General features: G+C 41.0%; 1 protein-coding gene across 8 annotated transcripts in view; it reads right to left on the bottom strand.

Annotated features, from left to right (window-relative positions):
* Nucleotides 1-23,586, bottom strand: part of TMEM63C (transmembrane protein 63C) — a 220,666-nt gene that overhangs the window by 17,618 nt on the left and 179,462 nt on the right. For all 8 annotated transcript variants that reach the window (XR_006354828.1, XM_043984288.1, XM_043984290.1 and 5 more), the window contains 8 exons: nt 22,509-22,582; nt 21,230-21,310; nt 20,969-21,092; nt 20,319-20,452; nt 7,547-7,669; nt 6,160-6,313; nt 3,560-3,666; nt 655-741 (listed from right to left, as the gene is read on the bottom strand). Coding sequence is in view for 7 of the 8 variants with exons in the window: in XM_043984288.1 (XP_043840223.1) it covers nt 655-741; nt 3,560-3,666; nt 6,160-6,313; nt 7,547-7,669; nt 20,319-20,452; nt 20,969-21,092; nt 21,230-21,310; nt 22,509-22,582 (884 nt within the window). In the remaining variant the exon portion in view is untranslated. The remainder of the gene's footprint in view (nt 1-654; nt 742-3,559; nt 3,667-6,159; nt 6,314-7,546; nt 7,670-20,318; nt 20,453-20,968; nt 21,093-21,229; nt 21,311-22,508; nt 22,583-23,586) is intronic.

The raw sequence follows: 23,586 nt of genomic DNA on the forward strand, positions 1-23,586 counted from the left end.
AATCTTGAGTCCACAACTTCTCTTCTGTCAGGAGGTGAGTAATAAGTTTCATCACTGATACTCTGGACTCCTGGTACTGCTGGAATTTCAAAGAATATCTACTATCCTTTTCATATGATGGCTCCTCAAATAGTTGAAAATGGGAACCATATTCTTCCTAAGTATTTTCTCCAGGCACAACAAGATTAGTTCCTTTAACCTTTGTATAACATGGTCAAGTACCCTTGACATATTAGTTATTATACTCTAAATATAGTACCAAGTTAAATGTCAATGGATCATGCTAAATGTGGTACCCACAATTGAGTCCATTATTTAGGATGTGATTTGTCCAGGGACTATCACTTCCCTTGTTCTAGGTATTCAGTATGTTTTATTAGTGTAAGAAAACACAGTTTGTTTTTTTTTTAGCATGGTTACATAACTATTAACAAACGTATGTATCTCCCTAAATAGATTATAAACTCTCTAAAACCAACATTTTATAACTCCCACAGCACCTGGAATTGTACTGGACAAATAGGAGGTTCCAATAAAGACTGGTTGAATTGAATTACAGCGTTTGTATCCCTGTGTTGGACAGGGAGATGGATGACTCAAGCCCTCTGTAGGACCAGTTAAGAGAATGAAGATGGCTGGATGTAGTATGCCTACCTGGTCAAGCCTAGTGAAGGCAAGATGATCACCATGAACACTAGAAAGAAGTAACACTTATATACTGTGAAGAGATTTCGCTGTGACCTAAGGGACAAAAAGGGAAATATATTCAGTGATGAGGAAGAAGCAAAGAGAGTCAAAGAGATTAAATTTTTGCACAGTCTAGAAAGAGTTATCAACAGAACTGAAATTTGAGTTATCACAGGACCTTAATCTCTCATATCTTCTTCTTAAAACCATACTAATAGATATCAAGAGGCAGTGATGATTTTCTACTGGGCTTAGTCTGAACCTTTCAAAGAATTCTCATGTTTTCTCATAGGAAGTATTGTCTACAGGGAAAGTAAGCTAGAGGGATAGTTTGGGAGAAGTTATCTGTCATCCTCCTTTGAACAGAAACATAACAGACTGTGGGTATGGAATGCTGCATATACCATCATATATGACTAATTTGTCCATTTATTTTGTTACGAGGAAGGATTATATATAATGAAGGAGGAAAGTTACTAGAAAGTGGGGGTGATATAAAAAGAACTCATAGCATCAATGTGACTTTAAAAAAGTTTCTTTTAAACTTTAAATCAGTGCCTAAAGTGGGAGAGGAGAAAAAATGTTTTGATTTTATCTCCTTTTTCTGACCAGGTGTTGAATTATTATTTTTTGTTTTGTTTTGTGGGGCAATGAGGGTTAAGTGGCTTGCCCAGGGTCGCACAGGTAGTAAGTGTCAAGTGTCTGAGGCCAGATTTGAACTCAGGTCCTCCTGAATCCAGGGCCAGTGCTTCATCCACTGTGCCACCTAGCTGCCCCCAGTCCTGTGAATTTGCTAGTGATTTGAAGTTTACCAAGTATTTTATACTTGTTGGGGTTCAGTCATTTCAGTTGTGTCTAACTCTTCATGACCCCATTTGGGGCTTTCTAGGCAGATACTGGAGTGCTTTGCCATTTCCTTCTCCAGCTCGTTTTATAGATGAGGAAATGGATGCCAACAGGGATAAGTGACTTGCTCAGGGGTCAGACAGCTAGTAAGTGTCCAAGGCTGGATTTGAACCACAAAGATCAGTTTTATTGACTGTATAAGTCTGGTGCTTTATCCACTGTGCCACCTAGTGGCTCCCATGTGTGTACTTTACACACAGTCTCATTTGAGCCTCTCAGTAACTGTTACGGTCGGTACCCAAACATTATCTCTACTTGACAGACTAAGGAAACTGACTCGGAAAGGTGAGGTGACTTGCTCGTGGTTGCTCTACAGGCTGCTAAGCGTGATGGTGGAATATGAACCCAAGTTTTCCTGACTCCAAGTTTGGCATTCAGCCAACTATAGTGAACTAAATCAACATGGCCCAGGTTGATGAGGGAATGGGAAAAAGATTCCATTTTCTCTCAACCCCCTCAATGAAGCCTTCCTTCTTCCTCCCAATCTTTCTCCTCTTTTGCTTTTTCATTTAGATTCCTAGAGAGGCTGGCCTAGGAGAAATGATGGAGTAGGTGGGCATTCATTGGGCACTCCTCCTCCAATACTGGGCTTCAAGTTCCTCAGTCCTCTCTCTCTCTCTCTCTCTCTCTCTCTCTCTCTCTCTCTCTCTTGCGGGGAAATGGGAGTTAAGTGATTTGCCCAGGGTCACACAGCTAGTAAGCGTCAAGTGTCTGAGGCCAGATATGAACTCAGGTCCTCCTGAATCCAGGGCAGGTGCTTTATCCACTTCGCCACCCAGCTGCCCCCAGTCTTCCCTGTCTTTGAAGGCACTCCAGACTCATTTCAGCTTTTGAGACCTTTGCTCAGAGAAGCCCTGGTGACAACCTGAATTCTCCCTCCCCACAACCTGAATTCTCCCTCCCCATCCCTCTCAGTCAGAATCCTGGCCATTAATTAAGACCAAGCTCAAGTATGACTTCTCTCAGGAAGTTTTCATCGACTACTGCAACGTCCATTCATTTCTTGACTCCAATTAGCCTCATTGTCTCCACTGCACAACTTAGCATATTATTAAAGACTGCCACATGCTTTGTTTTTTGTGTGATGCTCTGAGAAGATTCCATCATCACCTGGTACATAACGTTACATGGATAAATTTGCTTTGGGATTCTCAAAACCTGGGACCAAGAAATAAATTCTAGGTCTGGACTTGGAATCAGGAAGAGCTGAGTTCAAATCCTGCCTTAGACACTTAATAGTTGTGTGACTGTGGGCAAATCACTTAATCTCTTTCTACTTCAGTTTCCTTATCTATAAAATGAGATAATAATAGCACCCATCTCCGAAGGTTGTTGTGAGGGTTCAATGAGCTAACACACGTAAAGCTCTTTACAAATTCTAAAGCAGCATATAAAAGCCTGGTGGTATTGTTTCTATTCCCTTAGTACAGTGCATAGACAGAGCCTAGAGGATCCTGTTGATGGACTCTAGAATGTTCAGCTTCTGAAATCCTTTACTTCTTGTGTGAGGGTCCATAAACCATGTGAGAAGTTGAGGATGCCAAGCTCCTGGAGGATTTCACCAAGCAGAATTGACCCCAGCGTCTTTTCTTTTCTTTTTTTTTTTGCCTGGCAATGAGGGTTAAGTGACTTGTCCAGGGTCACACAGCTAGTAAGTGTTAAGTATCTGAGGCCAGAATTGAACTCAGGTACTCCTGACTCCAGGGCCGGTGCTTTATCCACTGCATCACCTAGCTGTTCCACCCAAGATTTTTTTTTTTTTAGACAGGGCAATGAGGGTTAAGTGACTTGCCCAGGGTCACCACCCAAGATCTTAAAAAGGAATTTTCAACATTTTTGAGAGAAGCTTCAGTCAGTCAACACTCTCCTTTTCTAAGAGATGTAACAGCTTGCTTATTAGCATCCTGGGGAAAGAATGAACATTACAGTGACCAAAGTCATAGAAATGAAGGGGGGCAGGGCTCACCTAGTCCAGTGTGCTTCCAAAAAAGAGGAAGAGTAGACGATAAAAGGAAGGGTCACAGCGAAAGCCCACATTAGCACAGAGGAGATGAACTGGGTCACAATGGGATTCTGTAGGGAATAAGGTAGAGTTGTGGTGGGATTAGTGGGGAGTACTACTTTCCTTATGAATTTGTCTTCCCCACCTGTCTGGAACATTGCTGTGTCTCCATCATTTTTTGCCTTCAGTCCCACAGTCAGGCTACCACATATTTTTCCCACTCGCTGAACTTTGTCATGGGTACAGAGGAAAGAATGCAGGGTTTGGAGTCTGCAGATCTGGTTTCAAATTCTGACTCTGCCACTTACTCCCTATAGTCTATGTCAGTCTGCTTGCTTTTTTAATGAGGGGTATGGGGAGGGAGGGAGAGTATTTGGAATTCAAATTTTTTTTTTTTGTGAGGCAATTGGGGTTAAGTGACTTGCCTAAGGTCACACAGCTAGTAAATGTCAAGTGTCTGAGACTGAATTTGAACTCAGGTCCTCCTGAATCCAGGGCCAGTGCTCTATCCACTGTGCCACCTAGCTGCCCCTTTGGAATTCAATTTTAAAAACAAATATTGAAAATCATTTTTACATGTAATTGGGGGAAAATAAAATAGAAAATAAAAAACAAAAACAGAAAAAAAAAACTTTGTGCCGAATCTCATCTGTGAAATGAGGGAATTGGACTAGATGACCTCTCAGGTCCTTTCCATCTCAGATCTATGGTTCCCTTTCCACCCCAACTTTCAAAGTTAAGACAGGTCAGTGCTGCCTGCTCAGAGAATAGATCAATCGCTCAGCATTTATGAAGTGCTTACTACGGGCCAGGTGCTGTGCAAAGTTCAGGGAATACAAAAAGCCCCCAGAATACAATCGTAGGTTTAGTAATTCTGCTGAAAGGGCTTTCAAGATTATCCAGCTTAACCCTTTTATTTTATAGATGAAATAGGTCCAGAGAGATGAAGTGATTTGTATAAGGTTCATAGTTAGTTAGTAAGTACGTGGAAATGCCAGAATTTGAACTCTGGTCTTTTGGTACTTCATCTGGTTCTCTTTCCATTCACCCTATCTCCGTCCCCTCCCACATATGCATACCTTAGGCATGGTGATATGATCCTATACTTATAAGCTTTGAATACCATCACCCTTCTATTTATGTTATGTGATGACATAACTGCAGCATTGTGATATCACTGTATAGGGTGGCCAAGCCTACAGAGATCACCACCGTCTTTCCCAGAAAGTGCAGCTGACTTCTGGGATTGTTGGAAAACTTAACCCAGCGAAATGCATGGCATGAGCTAACTTTCTTTCCCCAGGCTTGGTGCCATGCAGAGGGTGTGTGACCTCTATGAACATAGAGGTTAGTGTGTGAGTGTGTATGTGTGTATGTGTGTGTGTGTATGTGTATGTATGTATGTGTGTCTGTGTCTATGTGAAGGTATATACTGCTAGGAGAATGGAGGAGAGGTAGATGGTAACTAACCTTGGACTTAGGGATTTGGAAATGAAATTAAGAGTCCTTCAGAGTCCTTTACTATTGAATCAGTAATATTTTAAAATGTCCTTGTCCTCTGGGAGATGTGGGGTCATTTCAAGGGATGGGAGAATAAGTGATGAGGGCTAAGTATTCGGGGGACTTATGAAATCTTTCAGACCACTTGCTTAATTTCTACCCAAACTTGACTTGAGAACTCCAGATAGTGGTCAATAGAGCATTCCCTACTTTCTAGCATGGATGTGCCCAAGGATTTTTTTAAACTGAGACAGTACTATTAATCTTTAGTCCTTACCACCTCCAATTTATAAGCCCAGTGATAACTAGCTTCCCAAGTTAACCCATCCTTGCCATACCTTCTACATTCCCATAACATCCTAGCTAGTTCAGGGTTTAAACCAGACCCAAAGGTTAAACTACCTCCACTGATCTTGGAATAAACCCATAGTTCCTATTCCCTTTCCTATTTTCCTAGCTTCAACCTTCAAGACTGAGGAAATCCTTAGAGAAGGGTTCTTAACTTAGGGACCCCAAACTTGTTGTTTTTGTTTTTAGTGAGGCAATTGGGGTTAATTCACTTGCCCAGGGTCACACAGCTAGTAAGTGTCAAGTGTCTGAGGCCAAATTTGAACTCAGGTCCTCCTGAATCCAGGGCCGGTGCTCTATCCACTGCACCACCTAGCTGCCCCCCAAAACTTGTTTTTTAAAACTATTCTGACAACTTCATTTCAATCCAATTGGTTTTGTATTAATCTTAGGTATTTTATTTTATGCATTTAAAAACATTATTCTGAGGAATCCTGAGAATATGGTCCTCTCACCAGATTGCCAAAAGGGTCCACAATATGAAAAAAGTTAAGAATGAAGAAATCTATCAACCCTTCTGCCAATTACTGGGTTGTACCTTCACAGACTATGAGGTGAGTGGGGAGTCACTCCCTTGCAGTCTTCTCCTGAGTGCATTTTCCTCCGTGGGATTATCATAGTTCAAGAATGGGAACACATTCTTTCCCTGGGATACCTTCCTCCCACTCCCACCCACACTTCCTGCCCACTTTTCTCCACTCAAACTAAAGGAGCACCTTGAGTTTCTCGATGGGTCGAGTGACGTTGAACATGTCCATGGTGTTGATAACAATGCTCGGTGTGGTGAGGAAGAAGATCAGGATGAAGAGGAAAGTATTGAGCAATAAGAAACGAACCCACCAGTAAAATCCACGGATGGAGAGGTGCTCCCTAAGGGATGTAAGAAATGCTGTGAAACAAGAGAGTTCAAGAAGGAACAGACTGAACCCATTGTAGCTTCCCTTCATTCCTAAATGAGGCTGGGTCACTCCATGCTATGAGCCCTTAGGTGTTCCATGGGCCTCCTGGCAGGATACCCTCAGAGAGGTTTCCTCTCTTTTACATATTCCTGCCAGCTGGTCCTCAGGCACCATGACTTCTTTAAAGTCCATAGGAGATAACTTTTATCTATGGCTCTTCCATCTATTCCGGAGAAGTTCCTAGGTTCTTTCCTTGAAGGGAAGGAAGACCTGAGGTGGGCTTTTTTTCCTCCAGGAAGGCATTACCTTATCTTGTCTGAGTAGTCCAATTCCCCTTCAGAATTGCGTGAAAAGAAGTAGGGACAACATAGCCACTGTGTGTAAAGGAGTTTTAGGCCAGAAGCACCATGAATCTACAGAGTACTATCACAAGTTCAGCCAAGAACAGGCTGGTTATACTTAAAGGGCTGTGGATGTCTTCAACAAAAGCAGAGACCATTTATGTCAGGGGATAGTTCTGGTCCGTGTAGTTATTCTTTCTATAGTGATGAAGTTGAGAAGAAGGCAGCCACAGGATCTTTTTTTTTTAAATGAGGCAATTGGGGTTAAGTGACTTGCCCAGGGTCCCATAGCTAGTAAGTGTTAAGTGTCTGAGGCCGGATCTGAACTTAGGTCCTCCTGACTCCAGGCTGGTGCTCTATCCACTGCACCACCTAGCTGCCCCAGGCACAGGATCTTATAGGGGATGTGCGTGTCATAAAATCAAAGAATTTGAGTGGAAAGGGGCAGCTACATGGTACATTAAATAGAATTTGAGACTTGGGAAACAGGATGATCTGAGTGCATATCCTGCCTCAGTCACTAACTAAGCTAGATGACCCTGGGCAAATCATTTTAAATGCTCAGCCTCATTTGGCTCAACTGTAAAATAAAAGCACACCCACCTTACACAATTGTTGTGAGAATCACATGAGGTAACATACATAAAGTGCTCTGCCAACCTTAAAGTGCTATATAAATGCTAGCTGTTATCATCCAGTCCATAGTAGAAGATGAAGGCACCAGGTGACTTGCCCAAGGCCACACGTGTCATATTGAAACTCTGCCAACTTGTTTCCTTATCCGGGGCTCTCTATATTACAGTGGAGTTGTGGCCGCCTCCAGCCTCATAGGAGCTCTGATGAGGAAGGGGAAGAAGGCTCACCAAAGAATATCCTTAGGATGGGGGGCATAGAAGATTCTCCATTTGTGAGATTGGACCACAGATGTCACTGAGGATTGTTGTGGAGTTTTGCCACAATGAACCCACTGGAAATCCTTTAGGATCCTGGTGAGAAGAGAAAGAAAAAAGAGGGCAAAGGTCAGGGGGGGTGGGGAAATTAAGGTCCCTACCTCTATGTGAGGCTTTGAAGATTATTTATTTTAACTAACTGATTTATTCAGTGGAAAGACATCTAAAGCCATCACCTAATGTGGTCATTCCAACTGGTATAAAATTTTAACCAAGTGTTTTGGGTTAAAGTAGTTTAAAAAAACAAGGCTAGAAATTCCAACAAATATGAGGAACAAGGAGTATACCAATTTTCATAGATTGGTTTGTATTTTTACCAGGACCAAGTTTGACTATGATATCTGTCTTCCAAATGTAGGCTGATCTTCCTCCTGGAGGAGATGGTAAAAGGACTCAAACAATGTCTCTTAACCCACATAAATTGTCATCATTTCTATATATTGCCAACAAAGTCCAGCAGCAAGAGATAGAAAGAGACAGTTATTTAAAATAACTGTCTATAAATGTAAAATGCTTGGAAATCTACCTTCCAAGATATGAACACAATTACAAAACACTTCACACAAATAAAGTCAGATCTAAACAACTGGAAAAAATATAATTGCTCATGGGTAAACTAAGCCAAAATAATAAAAATTACAATTCTACCTAAATTAATATACTTTTCCATGCCATATCAAACTACCAAAAATTATTTTATGGAACCAGAAAAAAATTCATCTGGAAGATCATAAAGTCAAGGATATCAAGTGAATCAACGAAAAAAAAGTGAAGGAAGGTAGTTTAGCCCTACCAGATCTGAAACTGTATTACAAAGTGGTAATCTTCAAAACAATCTGGTACTAAGAAATAGAGTGGTGGATCAGTAGAACCAAGTAGGTATACAATACACAGTAAGAAATGACTATAGTAACCTCATATTTGATAAAAACAAAGATCCAAACTTTTGGGACAAGAACTCACTCTTGTCATTTTTGTTTTTTTTTTATAATATTTTATTTTCCCCCAGTTACATGCAAAATAACTTTTAACATTCTTTTTTTAAGTTTTGAGTTCCAAATTCTATCCCTTTCTCCCTTCCTTCTACCATCCCTCAACTGGTAAGCAATTTGATGTAGGTTATACATGTGCAATCACGTAAAACATTTCCATGTTAGTTATTTTGTATAAGAAGACTTGAATAACAACAACAAAAAAGAAGCAAAGAAAGTGAAAAATTGTATGCTTCAGTCTGTATTCAGACAACATCAGTTCTTTCTCTGGAGGTGGACGGTATGCTTCATCATAAGTCCTTTGGGATTGTCTTGGATCATTGTATAGCTGAGAGTAGCTAAGTCATTCATAGTTCTTCATCATACAATATTTTTTGTTTTTGTTTTTTTTTTTTAGTGAGGCAATTGGGGTTAAGTGACTTGCCCAAGGTCACACAGCTAGTAAGTGTTAAGTGTCTGAAGCCGGATTTGAACTCAGGTACTCCTGACTCCAGGGCCGGCGCTCTATCCATTGCACCATCTAACTGCCCCTTCATCATACAATATCACTGTTACTGTGTACAATGTTCTCTTGATTCTGTTCACTTCACTATGCATTAGTTCATGTTAAGTCTTTCCAGATTTTTCTGAAATCATTCTGATTTTCATTTTTATAGCAAAATAATATTCCATTTCAATCATATACCACAGCTTATTCAGCCATTCCCCAATTGATGGGCATCCCCTCAATTTCTGATTCCTTGTCACCACAAAAAGAGCTGCTATAAATAGTTTTGTGCAGATAGGTACCCCTTTTATTAATCTCTTTAGGATACAGACCTAACAGTGGTATTGCAAAAGATATACACAGTTTTCTAGTTCTTTGGGCATAGTTCCAAATTACTCTCCAGAATGGTTGGATCAATTAAAAACTCCAGCAGCAGTGAATTAGCATTCCAATTTTCCCACATCCCCTCCAACATTTATCATTTTCTTTTTTATCATATGAGCCAATCCAATAGGTAGGAGGTGATACCTCAGAGTTGTTTTGATCTTCATTTCTCTAATCAATAGTGATTTACAGCATTTAAAAAATATTACCACAGATTGCTTTGATGTCTTTGTCTGAAAACTACCTGTTCATATCCTTTGAGCATTTGTCATGACTTGTACTCTTATAAATTTGACTCTGTTCTATATATATTAAGAACTCACTATTTTATAAAAGCTGCTGGGAAAACAGGAAAGCAGTTTGGCAGAAACTAGGTATAGACTAACACATCACACCATATACCAAGATAAGATCAAAATAAATACATAATTTAGACATGAAGGGTGATCCTTTATCAAATTAAGGGAGCTTGGAATAGTTTACCTGTCAGGTTTATGGATAAGGGAAGAATTTATGACCAATAAAAGATAGCATTATGGGATGTTAAATGGATAATTCTGATTACATTAAAGAGTTTTCAAACAAACAAAACCAATGCAACTAAGATTAGGAGGAAAACTGAGAAAAAATTACAGCAACTTTCTCTGATAAAGGCTTCATTTCTTAAATATATTGAGAACTGAGTCAAAATTTATGTTATTCCTTAATTGATAAATGATCAAAAGATATAAAATGATTAGACCTCCTGAAAGCCATGGTCAAAAAAGAGCCTCTGTATCATCTTTCAAGAAATTATTAAGGAAAACTTTCCTAATATTCTAGAACCAGGGGGTAAAATAGAAATGGAAAGAAACCCCTAGTTCCTTCCTCAAAGAAATCCCACAATGAAAACTCATGGGAATAGTCTATCCAAATTCCAGAGCTCCCAGGTCAAGGAGAAAATATTGCAAGCATCCAGAAACAACTCAAATATAGTAGAGTCACAATCAGTATCATAAAAGATTTAGCAGTTTCTACATTAAAGCACTGGAGAGGTTGGAATATATTACAGAGGGCAAAGGAGATAGAATTACAACCTAGATTCCATCTACCTAGCAAAACAGTATAATCCTTCAGGGGAAAATAGCTATTTAATGAAATAAAGAACTTTCAAGCATGCCTGGTGAAAAGACCAGAGATGAATAAAAAATTTGACTTTCAAATACAAGACTCAAGAGAAGCATAGAAAGGTAAATGGAAAAAGGAAATCATAAAGGATTCAATAAGTTTAAACTGCTTACATTCCTACATGAGAAAATGATACTTGTATCTCCTAAAAACTTTCTCATTATTAGGGCAGTTAGAAGGAGTATACATAAGTAGAGAGCATGGGTATGAATTGAAAAAAAATTAATGTAATGGACCTAAAAAATGAAATTAAGGGGTAAGAAAGAGGAATGCACTGGGAGAAAGGAAAGGGGAGGTAATGGGATAAATTATCTTACATAAAAGAGGCATGAAAGAGCTTTTACAGGAGAGGGGAAGATGGAAGAACTAGGGAGGAGTGTGTGAACCTTACACTCATCAGAATTAGCTCAGAAAGAGCATACATAATCAGTTGGGTATAGAAATCTATCTTTACTGGAAAATAGGAGGTGAAGAGGATAAGAGAAGGGGGATGCTTGATAGAAGGACTAGAAGAAGTAAAAGTCAGAATCAAAATACTTGAGGATTGACAGGATGTAAGGAGAGAGTAGGATGATTGGGGAAAAATAGAATGGAGGGAAATGCATAGTAATAATAACTGTGAAGAAATAATTACAGCAGGTTTCTGTGATAAAGACCTGATTTCTCAAATATATAGAGAACTGAGTCAAATTTATAAAAATAAGAGCTATTCCTCAATTGATAAATGGTCAAAGGATATGAACAAGCAAGTTTTCAGATAAAGTATTCAAAGCTATCTATAGTTACACGAATAGATGCAAATGAAAACAACTCTCAGGTACCACCTAACACTTATTATATTGGCCAATATGACAGAAAAGGAAAATGACAAATGTTGGAGGGAATATGGGAAAATTGAGACACTAATGCTCTATTGGTGAAGTTGTTTATTAATGAAACCATTCTGTAGAACAATTTGAAACTATGCCCAAAGGGCTATAGAAATACCACACTAGGTCTATATCCCAAAGAGATAAAAACAAAAAGATCTATTTGTACAAAATATAGTTATAGTTATAGCAGCTCTTTTTGTGGTGGCAAAGCATTGGGAATCAAGGGGTTATCCATGCACTGGGGAATGGCTGAACAAATTATTGTATATGATTGTGATGGAATACTATTGTGCTATTAGAAATGATAAGCAGGATGCTCTCAGAAAAATTGGGAAAGACTTACATGAACTGATGTAGAATGAAGTGAGCAGAACCAGGAGAACCCTGTAAACAATAACAGCCATATTGTATGATGAAGAACAGTGAATGACTTAGCTGTTTTCAGCAATACAATGATCCAAGATTATTCTGAAGGTCTTTTGATGAAAAATTATCTCCAAATCCAGAGAAAGAACTATTAGAGTCTTAATGTAGATTGAAGCATACTTTTTTTGTTGTTTTGTTTTTTGGTGGGACAATGAGGGTTAAGTGACTTGCCCAGGGTCACACAGCTAGTAAGTGTCAAGTTTCTGAGGCTGAATTTGAACTCAGGTCCTCATGAATACAGGGTCACTGCTTTATCCACTGTGCCACCTAGCTGCTCTGAAGCATACTTTTTAAATTTTATTTTTCTTGTTTTTTTTTCCTTTGGTCTGTGTTTTCTATCACAAAATGACTAACATGGAAATATGTTTTGCATGACTGCACATGTATAATGTATATCAAATTGCTTGCCTTCTTCAAAAATTTTAAATGAATTGTTTTACATGTAATTGAGGCATTGGTCCTGCTCTCATCTTCTATTTGTTTCTTTTTTAAAAAAAATCCAAGCTAGTGAATTCCCTGTGCATCCATGTTGGTTTCTTCAGACAACTCCCAATTTTCCTCATTGTTTTGAACTGTTTCCTTCTGTCCTGAACATATTTCATTCTTGAACTCCTCTCCAGGGCTAACTTGTCCTATAGAATTTAATCCATGGGATCATCCCTATTCTTCCTCTGAACCTTTTGGAATCTGTTTTCCCAAAATCTAGAGTATTTGTCTGACTATGCCCAGATTTCCTCTCCTTCTTGATCATAAATACTAGGAGGGAAGGAGGGAAGTATATACTCCATGGAGGAAGTGGCTACTTGTTGTCCAAAAAGATATAGAATAACAGAAGCAACGAGGTGAAGAAGAGTAATAGTTGATGATAATTCCCTCCTGAGGGGTTCTGAGGTAGCTATTTGTGCACCAAACCATAACAGAAGAAGTCTGTTGATTTCCACAGGGCATGAATCCAAAACATAATAGAAATCCTTCCAAAGGGGCGGCTAGGTGGCGCAGTGGATAAAGCACCGGCCCTGGAGTCAGGAGTACCTGAGTTCCAATTCAGCCTCAGACACTTAACACTTACTAGCCGTGTGACCCTGGGCAAGTCACTTAACCCCAATTGCCTCACTAAAAAAAAAAAAAAAGAAATCCTTCTAAGATATATCAAAATGGATGACAACTGTTCACTCCTGGTGATCCATATGGGCATAGATGATAATTCTAGAATGAACATGAAAGGTTTTGCTAAAGATTACAGTCATTTTGAGCAAGAAACTGAAGATATCAGCTATGTTTTCCATACAATGGCCCATTGAAGGTAAGGAATCTAATAGGGGAAAACTGATCTGGGAAGCGAACAGCTGGTTAAGAGGGTGGTGGCAGAGAATGGGATTTGGACTTCTGGACCACAGCTTAAAATAGAGGAAGATGTCATATTCCTGGCCAGAAATGAAGTTCATCTAAAAATGTTTAGCTAGAATGTATTTATTATCTTGCAAATGTAGCTAAGATGGCTTTAAAATTAAAAAGGATGGGAGAGGGGAGACCTATATACATCTCCCAAGCTAGATACAACAAAAAATAACTACGGTGAAGAACTCAGAAGTTTACAGGAGACAAATCTAAAAAAAAAGAGCCAGTAGAAGCCCTTGCCTCAAATATCTATTCTCAAATACCTCAAATTTAGGTAATAAGCAAGAGAAATGCAAAGGTCCTAATACAAGGAGGAAAAAGAAAAAAGAGATCATATAAAAGTTGGGCGAATGGAACACTATATATTTAGAAGGTATACTTATGTGAGGAAATTCAGGAACCAGATAAGGGAAGCATTATGGAGAACATCTGAGTAACAGACAATGGAGGGAGAAATAGGATTGATTTTGTCATGGGGTAGGGTGGGAGGCTATACTACAGACCACCAGGACAGAAAAAGGAATCAGATTAAGAGTTTGGAAAGCAGCACAAGCCTGGCACATAAGCATGACCAATAATCAATCAACAAGTATTTATGGAAGCGAAGGGAGATTCACTTATTCAGACATTTGGTAAAGTTCCACTCTTTCTTTCCCTCCCTTCTTCCCTTCCTCTCAGCCAAAGGCAGAACAGTTAATAAATCACTGGCTTGATTTAATGACTATTTCATCCATCAAAAGGTGGAGAAAACAAAAAGAAGAAATATGATCTGGGGTCTGATGATCACTAACAGAGAACTGGTTGTTGGGTTAGAAATAATGGGGGAAAGGGGAGGAAAGTGGCCATTCCCTCTCAGCATTTATGATCAAGGAGAGGAAATCTAGCCATGGTCTGACAAACACTCTAGGTTTTGGAAAAACATATTCCAAAAGGTTTAGAAGAAGAGTAGGGAGGATCCCATGGATTAAATTCCATAGGACAAGTTAGCCCTGGAGAGGAGTAAGAGATGTTCAAGAATGAAATATGCTCAGAACATTAGAAAACAGTTCAGAACAATGAGGAAAAATGGGAGTTGTCTGAAGAGACCAACATGGATACACAGGGAATTCACTAGCTTAGATTTTTTTTTTTTTGGCAGGGCAATGGGGTTAAGTGACTTGCCCAAGGTTACACAGCTAGTAAGTGTCAAAAGTCTGAGGCCGGATTTGAACTCAGGTACTCCTGAATCCAAGGCCAGTGCTTTATCCACTGCGCCACCTAGCTGCCCCCCCCCAGTTTAGATTTTTAAAAGAAACATATAGGAGATGGAAGCAGGACCAAACAGAGGATGCATGGTCCTGTAAAAAAAAAATAGAGCTAGGGTTGTTGAGGGAAGCTAATGATGACAAAAGGTCAACCTTTTAATGGGACAAAATGGGATTGGATTATTAAAGAGACAGTTAATGAACATCTAGAAAGGGAAACTGTGATTACAGAAAGCCAGCACAGTTTCATAAAAACAGGTGATGCCAGACTAATCTCTTTCCCTTTTTTTGACACAGATACTAAATTAGTAGATAAAGGAAATGCTATAGATCTAGTTTACCTAGATTTGAGCAAGGCTTTTGGGGAAAGTACCTGATACTATTCTCAAGAAAATGTCAGAGGTAGACTAGATGGTAATATAGTTAGATGGATGCAAAACTCTTTGGATGGCTGGAATTAAACAGACATCATCAATGCCACTGAAGTAAGAAGTCCTGTAGTGGAGAGTCCCAGGGATTTACTGCTTAACTTTTTATTTTATTTGTTTTTTGGCAATAGGGGTTAAGTGACTTGCCCACGGTCACATGGGTAGTAAGTGTCTGAAGACACATTTGAATTCAGGTCCTCCTGACTCCAGGGCTGGTGCTATCTACTACTATCTACTGTACCATCTAACTGCTCCTGTTTAACTTTTTAAAATCAATGATTTGGATAATGGCATAGCTGGCATGTTAATTTGCAGATGACATAAAACTGGGAAGGATAGCTAACACATGGGATGAAGCCAAATCCAAAAAGATCTTGATGATCATTCTATGCTGAATTTAATAAGAAAACAATAATAAACAATGACGACTAGCATTTACACAGCACTTTAAGGTTTGCAAAAGCACATTACAAAAACCTCATTTTAATTCTTACGGTCACCTTGAGAAGTAGGTGCTATTATTAACATTATTTTTTTTGGTGAAGAAACTGTGGCAGAGATATTAAGTGACTTGCCCCAGAGTCATACAGCTAGTAAGTGTCTCAGTCTGGCTTTGACTTCAGGAATTCCTGACTTCAAGTCCCACACTTTATCCACTGGGCCACCTAGCTGTTGGGGAATAAATATAAAGTCTTATACTTGGGGTTCAAAAAACCCCAACCTTACAAGTTCAAGAGGAAGCATGATTAGAAAGCAATATGGGGGCAGCTAGGAGGCACAGTGGATAAAGCACCAGCCCTGGATTCAGGAGGACCTGAGTTCAAATCCGAATTCAGACACTTGACACTAGCTGTGTGACCCTGGGCAAGTCACTTAACCTTCATTGCCCCCTCCCCCCCCCCAAAAAAAAACCCAACGCAAACCAATATGTCTGGAAAAAGATCTGAGGGTTTTAGTGAACTACAAATGAAAATGAGTCAGGAATGTGGTGTGATAGCTCCCCCATACCCCTAACAAACAACAACAAAAAAACCCCCACTAACATGGTCTTGAATTGCATTAAGAAAGGCATAGCTTCTAGGAATAAGGAGGTAATAATCTCTCTGCCCTTCTCAGCCCTCATCTGAAGCATTGTGTCCAGTTCTGCCCAGTATAATTTAAGAAGGGCACTGATAAACTAGAAACCGTCCTCATTACTCTCTAGGCTGTACTTTGGACTTCCTTTACCATGTTGGCCCAACTCCTCATCCAGATGCCTCACTCCAACCCCTGAATCCACACATTGTAAGTGCCCTCAGCCCCTGCAACCTCCTTCTGATTGGCCAGCTCCTCTCAGAACCTCTATTTAAGGAGGGTACCCAGGTCCTCCATGTCTCATTCCCTGCCAGGCTGCACTCCCAACTTTCTCTACTATGCCCCCTGCACCTGGTACCTCTGTTGTTCTCTCTCTTTTTAACCTTTCCATTTCCTTTCATGTGTTGTCTTCCCTCGTTAAAATGCAAATGCCTCAAGGGCAGGGGCAGTGTCTGGCATATAGTAAGTGCTTAATAAATGCTCAGTTGACTTAATTTCCAGAGGATGGTGGATTATGTCATAAAAGGATTGATTGAAGGAACTAGAGATGTTTAACTTGGAGAAGAGAAGCCTGGAGGTATGTATGTGTAGAAGGGGGAACATGAGAAATGCATTCAAATACCTGAAGGGATTTACTATTCAAGAGAGAATATATTTGGCCCTGGAGGACAGAACCATGAATGGGTGGAAGATCCAAAGAGGCAAACTGAGGCTGTTTCAGAAAAAATGCTACCTAACCATTGGAGCTGTCCAAAAGTGGAATGGGCTTCCTTGTAAAGTGGTGGGATTCCATTCCCTGGAGACCTTCAAGTAGGGGGTTGGATGATTGCTAACCACATAGGGAATGTTATGGTTTGTGTGTGTGTGTGTGGGGGGGGGATTCCTTCAGGAATAGTTTGGATTATACGGATAGGGACTGAGGTCCTTTCCAACTCTCCAACTTCTGGAATTATTTATTGCGTACTATCCTGGGGGTATCACAAATGAAGAGAGTCAGGTACCAAAAGAAAACCCTACTCAAATGGTGTAGTGGCAGATGGACTAGGAAGCAGCATTCCTGGGTTCTAGCCGCCTCGCTCTTTAGCTTTACAATTTGACCTCTCAGCTTCACTTTCCTTAACTGTAACATTTAGTGGGCATGGACTAGATAATCTTTAAAGTTCCTGGGTTGGGAAAGAATAGACTTTGGTTTTCTTTTCTTTCTTTTTTTTTGGTGAGGCAATTGGGGTCAAGTGACTTGCCCAGGGTCACACAGCTAGTAAGTGTTAAGTGTCTGAGGCCAAATTTGAATTTAGGTCCTCCTGAATCCAGGGCAGGTGCTCTATCCACTGTACCACCTAGCTGCCCCGAGACTGGATTTTAGGAGAAGCAGGGTTCTTGGGTTTTAGTCTCTGTTGAAGCTAGAGAGAAAGGCAGAGAACTGAGACTAAAACCCAAGACTCTTGCTTCTCCTAGTCCAAAACATCTGCCACTACACCATCTGAATAGAGTTTTCTTTGGTTTTAAAGCACTTTTAGACTCATTATCTCATCAGAATCTCTGAATACCTACACCTCTATGGGTTCATTATGGCTAGGGTTATTATTTGACAGATGGGCAAACCAAGAGCCTAAGAAAGTTGTGAAGGAATATAAAGTGTGCTAATGGTAGGACTAGTATTAAAACTCAGATTTCCTTTTATTCTATTACAGTAGGATATTTAGTAGTAAGGGCTCCTTGTGCCTCTCCCCATTCCCAGTCTGCCTACCCAGTATGATTTTGGTGTTTTACATCAAATTAGTTATGTCTTCAAGTGGAACATGATAATTCTGCTGGAGATGAAAGGAGAGGAAGGTGGGGCAGCTAGGTGGCGCAGTGGATAAAGCACTGGCCCTGGATTCAGGAGGACCTGAGTTCAAATCTGGATTCAGACACTTGACTTTAACTAGCTGTGTGACCCTGGGCAAGTCACTTAACCCCATTGCCCTGCAAAAAAAAGCAAAGGAAGGTGATGATTATAAAGTAAGAAGGTTGTATTAGATGACCTCTAAGGTCTCTTCCATTTCTGAATCTAACATGGTGATTAAAATTCAAGTCTATTACCTCTTGATAAGAAATGACAAGCAGGATGATTTCAGAAAGGCCTGGAAAGACTTATATGAACTCATGTATAGTGAAATAAACAGAACCAAGAGAATGTTGTGCACAGTGACAGCAATACTGTTTCATGAAGAACTGTGAGTGACTATTCTCAGTCGTACAATGATCCAAGATAATCCCAAAGGACTAATGATGAGGCATACTATCCACCTCCAAAGAAAGAACCTGATATTGACAGAACACAGACTGAAGCACGCTATTTTTCACTTTATTTCTTTAATTTCTTTCCTTTTATTGGAGTTTTCTTGTACAAAATGACTAATGTAAATGGTAATGTTTTATATATCTGATTGCTTACTGCCTCAGGGAGGGGAGAGGAGAGGTAGGGAAGCAGGGATAGAATTTGGAACTCAACATTTTAAATAAAAATTTTATTATTAAAAACAATAACTGAGTGGGAAGAGAGACAATGAAGATATGAAATTGAGATGCCCAGTAGTAGGGGTGTGTGTGTGTGTGTGTGTGTGTGTGTGTGTGTGTGTACTGGGGACTGTCCAATGCCTGAAGGGCTCTTTGTGCATTTGCTTCTATTGAAAGAAAATTGGCTATGAGGAGAACCTAACACAGATTTGTTTGCCTTCCTTGGCTTGGAAAATTGTTGTTACGGAACAAGAAGGGGAAATGATATAATGCGACAAGAAGAGATAGACTTCAAGATGACAAAACCCATATTGAACATGCAACTCTTTTTTTTGTTTTTGTTTTTGTTTTTGTGGGGCAATGGGGGGTTAAGTGACTTGCCCAGGGTCACACAGCCAGTAAGTGTCAAGTGTCTGAGGCCGGATTTGAACTCAGGAACTCCTGAATCCAGGGCCGGTGCTTTATCCAGAACATGCAACTCTTGGAACAAAGAAATGAACGAATCAGTGGCTAGGTGGCATAGTAGATAGAGTGCTGTCTTTGGAATCAGGAACACCTGAGTTCAAATCTTACTTCGAATTCCTTATAATAACCTCTCAGTTTTGACTAGCTGTGTGATCCTACATTAAGTGATAACCTCGCAGGCTCAATTTCCTTATTTGTAAAATGAGATCGATAATAGCACCTACAACACATCATTCTGTGTATGGGGCAGCTAGGTGGTGCAGTGGATGAAGCACCAGCCCTGGAGTCAGGAGGACCTGAGTTCAGATCCGGCCTCAGACACTTGACTCTTACTAGCTGTGTGACCCTGGGCAAGTCACTTAACCCCAGTTGTCTCACACACAAAAAAAATACCATATGTATGGCAGTTGTGATTATTAAGTGCATAAGTGAGAATGGGAAAGAGGAAAAGAGGCAATTTGAGGGCTGACTGGGTATGTGATCACACTACTCTCCCACATGTCTACACTGAACAGAGAGAGGGGAGGGAAGGAGGAGAAGATCCAGAACTTGGAGACCAATCATCATGGAATTACAATCCATTTTCCATGGGAAGGGGCTGGAAGTATGGATAATGACTAGAGTGGAAGCAAGCAAGAGGGGCAAAGGCATGTGTGTGTGTGTGGGTGCTCCAGCAACACTAGTCTACTTGTTCCCTTGCACATGAACACTTACTCCATCACCCAACTCTGTACCTCTTACCTGGATGTCTTCTATTCCCAGAAAGGCCTTTCACCTTTTTTGTCTCCTGGTCTCAGTGGCTTCCTTCAAGAATCAGTTCAAATCCTACAAATCCCAGGAGGCCTTTTGCAGCACCAACTCTCCCCCACTGCTAGTGCCTTCCTTCTGAGATTACTTTTTTTTTAGGGCAATGAGGGTTAAGTGACTTGCCCAGGGTTACACGGCTAGTAAGTGTCAAGTGTCTGAGGTTGGATTTGAACTCAGGTCCTCCTGAATCTAGGGCTGGTGCTTTATCCACTGTGCCACCTAGCTGCCCCCCTCTGAAATTACATAGTTATTTTCATGTTGCCTTTCCTGTTGGAATATAAACTCCTTTATAGCAGGGATGGCATTTTTTGCCTTTCTTTGAATAAGGAAGGCTTAGCTCTGCCTGGCACTTACGTACTTAATAAATGCTTGTTGACTGGCTGACTGACTGACTGATTGACTGAGAGGCCAAGTAGCATTCAAAGCTTTCTGGGGCACTCACACAGCTGTCATGTTCTCATCTTGAAAGGTGACAAAGGCTGCATCCAAACGCTTCTGGTGGATTCGGCTCCGCTCAGCATTGAACTCATCAGTCAACCTCTCCTCCAGCTCACTGTAGTATTGCTCAGCATCCACCTGGGTCGGGGGTAGAAAGGGGCCAATTTGGGGATGGAAGATGGGGAGCTTGGAAAGCACCTAGGTTCGGCAGGGAGCCCCAGATTCACGGGAAGTTTGGGGCATGAAAAGTCATCCAGAGCCAATCTCAAATCAGATGGAATGTTGCTGTCTCTAAAGAGCTCTGTGGCCACTGAAGCTTGGCAGGTTAAGTGATTGGGTGGCTTCTAGAGCTGCTTCTAACTCTGTGATCCTCTGAATATTGTCTTTCCTTTACAACGAGGGAAACTTGAAGAAGCGGGGGGAACAGAACACCAGAGAAAGCTATTGAACTGTATTTTAGCTGTAGGTTCAAGGGAAGGGGGCGGCAAGCAGAGGGCTGGTGGCATCCTATGTGGCCACCATAGTGAGGATGAAGGGTCAACTTGGAACACTAGACAGAAGCCAGAAGCCAGGACACAACACCTGCCTTCCCCCCATGCTCAGCAGATGCTCTGAGCTCTTGGGTCGTGTGGGGTACAGTCCCCTCCCTGCTACCTCCTTGAAGCATTTGCAGAACTGACAGAAGCAGATACGGGAGCAGGGGTGCACTCGGATCATCGTTTTCCCATTTTTTTGAGCATTTGAGGTATAGTAGAGTCGGCCTTTCATTGCATGGTGTCTGTTGGGATAGGGAGGAAGCAAAAGGATATCAATGGTTAGATGGGACAATAGCCTGATTTTCTTGGATTCCCATGGGCCCGATATTTTCTAGCCTTCCCAAAGCCATGGAAATGAGGGTGCCCATTGTGGACTCACCTTTGGTTATCCAGTTCTATCAGTTTTCTCAGATCATAGCAGAAGTGGACTTTGGTCACTGTGCAGCTGGGATAGGCCTCACTGCAGGACAGACACAGAAACATATGCAGAACTCAGTTTCTAGGGGCAAATGAAGCTTTTGCTCTCTTATCCTGAACCTTGGCTGCAACCAAGAGACTAGACCCAGGCCAGTGATCCTAAAGTATAAATACACAGGTCCTCCCAGCGATCTCCTGAATCCATAGGGCTACAAAAGCAGAAGATTATGGATTTAGAGCTGGGAGAAAGCTTAGACTCTATCTAGTCCAACCAACTCTTAAGGCCCAAGAGGGTTATATGACTTGCCCAAGGTCACACAGCTATTAAGTAACAGAAGCAGGGTATTCTAAATACAAAACCAATGTTTTTTCTACTATACCATACATTGGGCTTCTGTTCCTTGGAATTGAGCTATGCTGGGGCATAGGAGGTGGTCATCTCCTTTCTTCTCCTAATCCTTTATGGCTTTATCTGGCTGGAAAGAACATGTCACTAAATGAAGTCAAGGTTATAGGTTTGATCTCTATGTTGACCAGTTTGCTTTGCTCTCTTCTAGGGCCAGAAATTGTGCTTCTAATTCAGGCTAGTCACTTTACCATTCCAAGTGAAACAATGCCACCTGTGTAGTCCAGCCCATCATGTTAGTGGGAAAACCACTCAATGAGAATATTCATTTATGGACCTTACTAATGTCCTACATTATGGCAGCCAGGTTCACTCAACTAGGCCCTACATCTCAGGGATAGAAGAGTAGGATAGGGATGATGCCTTTTCAAAAAGTTCTACATGGGTTCCATGTGGTTGTTCTAAGGGAAAAACCTTCGGTCCCTTTTGGTTAGTAAAGAAAAGGAGTAGCATCACTTTAATTTGCCAGCCCAAGTCCTCCTCTGTATCTCTGCCTCCTGACCTATTAGTTCCTCCTGGCTAACTTCTGATCAAAGAGAAATGATCACATCAGATTTCAGGGCAGGGATTACACAGGTAGAGGATACCCACAACAGAAATACAGCTGCCCTGCCCATCATTGATAGGATCACAAATCTAGAGTCGGAAGTGACCTCAGAGGCCATCTTGTTCAACTCTTTCATTTTACATATGAGGAAACTGAAGCCCAAGGAGGGGGAAGTGACTTGACCAAGGTCACCCAGTTAGTGTCAAAGGAAGGATCTGAACCCAGATCTTCTGATTCAAAAGCCATTGCTCTTTCTTATTATACCACTGACTCTTCCTTCCCACTCACTGAAAATGTTTGATGATGATCGCAGGGTCTGAAATGTCCTTGGGGAGGTAGGTGATCATCAGGGTTTTGGTCGTCTGGGGAGAAAAGATAGAAAAAGAAGGGCTGAGTTTGACCATATTGACTTTGTCATCATCCCCGCTCACACATCCCTGGTGATAAAGCAGACCACTTCCGCTGCCATCTTGACTGAAAGATCTCAGACAAGCAGCTCTGGCTTGGGGCCAAAGCTCTAAGAGTTTGCCCAATTGTCCTGATGAATGATTTCAGCCATTCTCCCATAATCTCTGCCCCTCCCCCATCCCACCTCTGTAGTATAATGGAAAGAGCAGCAGATTAGGAGTTAGAAGTGTTTTTGTTATTCAGTTGTTTCAGTCATGTCCAACTCTTTGTGACCCCATTTTGGGTTTTCTTGGCAGACACACGAGTGGCTTGCTATCTCTTTCTCCAGCTCATCTTACAGATGAGGAAACTGAGGTAAGCAGAGTTAAGTGGCCTGCTCAGAGCCACACAACGAGTAAGTGTGTGAGGGCAGATTTGAACTCAGGAAGATGAGTCTTCCTGACTCCAGGTCTGGAGCTCCATCCACTGTGCCACCTACCTGCCCATGGAGTTGGAAGACCTAGGTTTGAATCCAGGTTCTGATACTTAAAATCAGCACCTGGGGTGGTGGTGGGTGGTGGTAGTGGTAGGTAATATACCTAGAAAGGACTATAATTTAAATGCAGTGGGCATCATCATGAAAACTTTTTATAAAAATGGTCACCCACTTAAATAGGAAACAAGAATCAATCCAAAATGGTAATTTGCTAGAACCTTTCCAATGTAATCTGTATAACCCCCTTGGTATTGTCATTTAAGAATAGCTTACGGGGGGGAAGGGGGGCAGCTAGGTGGTGCAGTGGATAGAGCACCAGTCCTGGATTCAGGAGGACCTGAGTTCAAATCCGGCCTCACACACCTGACACTTACTAGCTGTGTGACCTCGGGCAAGTCACTTAACCCTCACTGCCCTGAAAAAAAATATATATATATCTTACTGATGAAATCATAGAATCTCAGAGATAGAAGGAACCTAATT

The sequence above is a fragment of the Dromiciops gliroides genome, chromosome 2, assembly GCF_019393635.1.
Source record: "Dromiciops gliroides isolate mDroGli1 chromosome 2, mDroGli1.pri, whole genome shotgun sequence".
In the NCBI taxonomy this organism is placed as follows: Eukaryota; Metazoa; Chordata; class Mammalia; order Microbiotheria; family Microbiotheriidae; genus Dromiciops; species Dromiciops gliroides.